General features: G+C 39.6%; 1 protein-coding gene across 2 annotated transcripts in view; it reads right to left on the bottom strand.

The window, feature by feature from the left end:
* Positions 1–1,360: 1,360 nt before the first annotated feature.
* Positions 1,361–6,405, bottom strand: part of kcnd2 (potassium voltage-gated channel, Shal-related subfamily, member 2) — a 489,839-nt gene continuing 484,794 nt past the window's right edge. For both annotated transcript variants that reach the window (XM_043709602.1, XM_043709603.1), the window contains 2 exons: positions 4,564–4,811; positions 1,361–2,353 (listed from right to left, as the gene is read on the bottom strand). In XM_043709602.1, coding sequence (XP_043565537.1) covers positions 2,176–2,353; positions 4,564–4,811 — 426 coding nt within the window. In that variant the 3' untranslated portion in view covers positions 1,361–2,175. The remainder of the gene's footprint in view (positions 2,354–4,563; positions 4,812–6,405) is intronic.

Genomic DNA, 6,405 nt, shown 5'->3' with positions numbered 1-6,405 from the left:
TAATCTTTCTGTAGTTTAGAACATGAATGTTGTTGATTTTCAAGCATAACTTCTAGTTACAAGATCATCCCTTCCAACTGAAGCATGCAGACATTTTATTTCTAGATGTCTAGTTCTCCAGCATAATAGGTGGGAAATTATGCTGCTTTCCTAAAGTAGAACTTATGAAAGCTGTTTAAATCCAAAACGGTGAAATCATAGCATACACTACAAATTACAACTACAGCACAGAGCATTGCACACTGCAACAGTCATTTTACAACAGAGGACAGTAAATCTGATAGAGATTTCTGAATCACCCTTGCGACATCTGAAGGACGTTATATAAAAAGAATGTTCAGGAAGGAAACTTTTGCATAAGTAATACTTAAGTGTAGGTGAGAAAGTTCCAGATGCAACTTCTGTTATCCTTTACTGTAAAAGCGTTCATCAAATAATTTTATTTTTGCAATCAGATAGTCATTTGATTTTTAAAGAAGTATTGCTGTATTACTTTGCAGTGCTTCAACCAGAGACCAATCTAGGAAAATGCTGAACAAAAATGCAAATTTCTTTTATTTTTCTTTCCAAGCAACCTACCCCATTTAACAGCACGTCGACAATGTTCACATTTGTAAACTATATATATATTCATCTAAATACAACGGCATTACAGAAAGGAAAAGAACATGGTGGAAGTTCACTGCCTTGCCACAGAAATATTAATCATGCAAACATGAAGATTCTGTCCTTCTAACCTCTCTTTGAAGCACTGTATCACTCAGATATTTTACTTTATCAGGGGGCGGAAGGAGTAGGGGAATTGATAAACAGGTTTACTCTGTTGAAACATGCTCTGTCTACTGAACATTGTCCAAAGAGTATAGGTTATGGTTCTCTTTCCTTTGAGCTGTGGCTGAGAATAAAAGCACCCTCCTTTGCTCCATAATACCATTCGGTATAATTTTCAGGAAAATGGCTTAACTAAAGACTAAATCATTGAAATGCTGGCACACCTAAATTCCCCATTTTCTTTTTAAAAAGGAATCAATAATGTAATTCAGTACATTTGAAGATACTGACTCAAAAATATACATATTTTTATAGGAGGAAGAACAACTTCCACAGTTACAAATGATAGGAGCACAAAGCTTGTTGAATAACCACCTACTAAGTCCCATATAAATCTGGGAGACCATGCAGAAAGAACAGTCTGTTAGGCTTGCTACAGCTGCAATGAGAAAAGATAAAATCTGTAATACACATCAACTGCAGTCCACCCATTCAAGCGCTTGCCTGAAAATTGTTCACACTCATTATAAGCATCATAGAACAAGCTTGTACAGGAAAAAGAAAGTATGGATTAAAAAAAATGGATTTTGCTTTGTCTTGCTGTGAAAGCCTCAATTCAGTAATTTTAATTTGAGGGTTATTATTTTCAAGGTTTTACTTTATTGTAAATGGTTAATATAAATTAATAACCAGAACTCATCACAACAATTGGTTTTTCCATCTGTTCTTAACTAAACAGTCTTTTAGTGACTGGTGACCATCCACATATAATCATCCTCTTAAGAAACAGGCCCCAATTTTGGTGAAATATTGTACATGCTCACTGCATGAAAAATATGAATGTTATGTATTGATTGCCCCAAGGAAAATTTAACATGCAATTTTGTGGTATTCGTTTAATTTAAAATATGTTAGTTTTCAATCCAATATTTACAGTTACTTATAACTTAAATGAGTTCATTTTATTTTTGCTGAAATCATTGTTGCTGCAAAGAGGAAAATTTCATTTGTTATTTCTCCCTCATGCACACTTTCCAGTTCATGTGTACTTTTCTCACAAAACAAGCCTTCAGGCAGGAAATGTAGCAAAAGTGGAAATGTCTCATTGTGCTCAACTGCAATGTAATCATTGCAGAGCTTTTGCAAGCTTAATGATGCCTCTTTTTGCTCATCTCACTGTCAATGTTACATAATTTTGATGTCAAGCTTCACTGATAAATATCTTCAGTGTGATGATCACTGTTGCCATGGACTTCGCAATGCAAAACTATCAGGGAAAACACTCATGTTCTCCTCTTGCTCTCCAGTCTGTGATGTTCTTTTCTATTTCTTCAATAGCAGGAACATAACACAGGTGATCGGTCATCTGACTTTCCAGGCTCACATTTGAGTTGTTAGGATTTTTTACAGTGCTGACACTTTTACAATGTTGGTTTCTGCTTGATCTGGAGAGTCAGACCTGTCATCTCCTTCGGGTGTTGTAGCAGGAGGACTGGGCATGCTTATTACTGCTGTTGTTATATAGGATTTCTCACAATTTAGTTTGACACTTTCTTCTATGTTTGCATTCAAGCTGGATCGGCTGGAAGAATAAACACCTACTGTTACAGCCTGTAAGCACTGTCAAAGCACAGACAAACATAAAATTTGATTTTTAAATACTATTTCATAAAAAAAACCTGACAACAAATTCTTACAAAGTCAGATTTTGCATCAATGTGGCCATTTAAATAGATCTCTTTTTTTATTAACTCATTCTCAGGATGAGAGCATTGCTGGATAACCAGCATTTATTGCCCATCCCATTGGGCGCTTAAGAGTCAACCATATTGCTGTGGGTCTGGAGTCACATGTAGGCTAGAGCAGGTAAGGACGGCAGTTTCCTTCCCTAAAGGACATTAGTGAATCAGATGGGTTTTTCCAACAGTCGATAATGGATTCCTGACCATCACAGACTCTTGATTCCAGATATTTATTGAATTCAAATTCCACTATCTTCCATGGCAGGATTTGAACCTGGGACCCTCGAACATTACCTGAGTCTCTGGGTTAAGAGTCCAGCAATAATATCACTCGGCCATTGCCTCCATAATAACTCACTAAATTCTCCATTTTTTGTTTTAATGTTAAAATTATTCACAAAATAAATAGTTTCATCAATATAAAATAGTTTTCAAAGACAATTTTAAAAAGGTCAAATCACAATGAACTTGTGTAAATAACAATTATCACAACTTTCATCTTTTTTTTCATAAAAATCACTGTTCAAACTTGAAATAAATGAGAGAAATTCAAGGCAATGAAAAGAGGAAAAGAGGCTTATGATAGCTCCATAAAAGAAATGGTAGGGCAGATTTTGGACTTTGTCTGTTTGTAGTGACAGCACAAGCTTAAACCAAGAGGTCCTTAGATTGCCAGGGATTGGTCCTCAGGCCTTATCCATATATTCAAGGGGAGCTAAATGTCCATACCCCTTCCTTAGTTCTGTCACCACAGTCTTACCAGGCCATAGGGGCTACTCTCTTATGAGAGAGAAGTGACTGGTGGTGAGTTAACCTGCAGGCCACCCAGACCTCAGGCGAGGGAAGAGATTGAGAAGGAGAGTCCTCAAACCGGTGGTGGGAATTGAACCCGTGCTGTTGGCATCATACTTCTCTGCAAATCAACAATCCAGCCAACTGAACTAAATGGATTTCTGCCCTTGCTTAGATGGCTTGCTTCATGAAAATAAACTTTGTCCCATCTACCAATCAAGTAGTGATACTGAGGTAAGTTCTGGGGGTGAGGGGGCAACTGGGTGGGAACAACAAAGATTGCAAGAACTGTGAATCCAAAGTGAGTACTCCTTCTTGGCTCCATAGAAAGGCAGAAAGAGAAATTAGTCAACATTCTCCATAGTTGTTGGATGCAAATGTTACAAAACAAAGAGCAACAAAGACTGTGAAACCTCCTTTAGCCATTTGGAACAAACTTCATGTGTAGGGTCTGTGACCTTTTGGGCCCCTTACCATAAGCCTGTACAAACAGGCTGCCATGCACTGATTTAAACTTAAACCAATTGCAATTTTCAGGCTGAGATATTCATCTGTCCAGCAGCTGGGAAATACCAGGAAAACTCCAGGGATGTCTCAGAGAAATGGACTAGGGCCTCTGTCGACAGTGGGCACACAGGAAGGGTTTATTAAAGTAATGTCAAGATGCTGGCCCTCCTGCCAAAGTTTCAGTTGTAGCAAAGGAGCTATGCTGTTTGAAGGGTGCCTGAAAGCATTAACTTTAGCTGCTGGGCAAATACCTTGTCAGCTTTCAGGGTCTATCAGACTAGGCATGAAGACTGGAGGAGGCATTTTATTCCATCTCATCACAGATCTTCGGGCAACTGCCAAAAGTGTCCAATACATGTGATAGTTCCAGTCTCGCAAGCATGGTTTATGTATCTGTGCTCAATTGGTTTCCAGGACAAGCATAGGAGGAAGCTTACATCACGGCTGTGACTGAGTCATGCAAATGATCTGTGAATTCTCACAGCACAAATCTTTTCAAACACAGGACTAGAGCCCTGCCACTATTATAGCCTGAAACATTTGCTAAACGATTGTCATTAGTTGATCAGAATAGTTTAAATCTTACAGTATTACATTTTTTGTACAAGATGGATGGATAACCATTGTAATACCAAATAGCTAACAATGAATTTCTCACTTGGTGTTAGTTTCTATAATTTATATTAATTCTTAAATTTAAAAATGAGTTATTAAGTTTTGATTTACAGAAGAAAAGGACATAAATGATTACCTATTGGAGAGTGCACTCTGCTGTACACATCGAATCTGAATGGTACTGAGCTCCTGTACACTTCCAGGGCGACTGCAAGTAATATTGGAATTTGGGAGTCGGAAAGGCTTTTTGCTACGTCTTGAGCAACATGTTCCTGTTAAACCATGGTGAGATGAGAGAGAAGGGGTGTGCGAATTTGATCGATTTCTTGTAGATCCCTCGAGACAATTCTCTTCATATGTTTGTTCATCCACAAAGTCATGATTCTAATTAAAAGAGAAAAAGGAACAGAGAAAGGAAGGCATTATATATTTATCAGTTCGAGGAGAATTTTAGCGCTTCACCTCTTTTTAAACAAACAAGTGAACAGCAAGAATCCAGGGCATGAATACTAACTAAAATTGCGCGCACTCTGGCTAGCAACTGCTTTCAAATTCCAACCTTGTTAATCTGGCCGGAGAGCTCAGCTAGTGGCAGAAGCTATAAAAAGCTGAACAAGACCGAATCTATCAGGTTCTGTGAGACGTGGGCTACTAGGAGATGAGTGGCAAAATTAAGATTATTTTGCTGCACCCTTTTCACTTTTCTCAAATGGCAATGGCCAAGTGCCTTGTTAATTGGCCAACTTGCCACAAGTTGCAATATTACCAAACTCACTGTACAAACAAGTTATCAGGAAAAGTTGACATGGAAACCACTGTATTTCTTGGTCAGTTTAACTTGCTGCTTGCTCCAAGAGAACACCGAGCACCAACATCTCAGGCACACTCTACTGGCACCAGCTACACACAACCCAAGTCTACAGACACAGGCAGCTGACATATGCCAGCCTCTATCAACACTCATGTATAAGTCTGATCCAATTAGATGATGCTTGTGCACTTCATGATGCACCTTACGCTGTGCCAGCAACTATTATAATGTTGCAGTAAAGATATTGTGCGCACAGGGACACACTCAAACTCAAACTGGACCATGCTGCATTTTTGGGTTCTTCACTCACTATCATAGTGCTCACTTACTAAGCCCAGATGGGTACCTGCATCACCCTGCATTACATTGGCTTGCCGATTTGTGCATTGCTCTGTCAGCTAGAGATACCTGGCTCATATATTACTGTTGCATTGTCATGCTGTTGTAGTGTAGACACAAAACCAGGAAACTTGTCACTGTTGTCAACAGGCCTCAGTCCAGTTAAGGGGAAATAGCCTTCACTGAGGGGATCCTGGCACAGTAAGTCTAGGGCAGGCTCCATTACCAGTCCAGGTCATGCTCAGGATGGTCAGAGTCAGAATCCTCTCCTCAAAAGGGGTGAGGTGCTGAATGACAGACCATTGCCCATCTTTTTGTGCCCTTTGGTGGTGTGTTTTTCTCCTGGAATGACAGAGATGCAAGTATCACTGAAGATAAAGATAGGCATCACAGCTATTACTGTTGGTGCACGTGAGGAGATGTCTGAGTGAGTGAGCAGGCAGTACAGAGGGTATACATGGTCAGTTATATCACAGTTTGGGTGGGTGAATGCAAGTGGGGAAGATGTTGCATGCATCTGTGAGACTGATAGAGCATGAGTCTTAGTGAGTACAGTCGCAATTTGAGTGTAAAGTACTAGAAGGAAGATGGTGGACTTATGTTGATGGAGTGGAGAGGACTTTGACATTTTTCCTATAGTTCTGAGCATTCCTCCAGACAGCTAGGAGTGTTCTAACTTTGGTGGCAAACATGGATCAGACCGGTCTCGTGCCTTGGTCTCGACTGATGGTTCTGGGTAATAGAGGAAATCCCACTTGTGCACAACCCCATTCAGCAGGATCTCAGGCCCCTGCCCATAAAGCAAGGTGCCAATGCTATCCTGTCTAC

The sequence above is a fragment of the Chiloscyllium plagiosum genome, chromosome 19 (genome assembly GCF_004010195.1).
Source record: "Chiloscyllium plagiosum isolate BGI_BamShark_2017 chromosome 19, ASM401019v2, whole genome shotgun sequence".
In the NCBI taxonomy this organism is placed as follows: domain Eukaryota; kingdom Metazoa; phylum Chordata; class Chondrichthyes; order Orectolobiformes; family Hemiscylliidae; genus Chiloscyllium; species Chiloscyllium plagiosum.
Note: the sequence above shows the minus strand (reverse complement) of the source record. Positions and strands in the feature narration are given on the sequence as shown.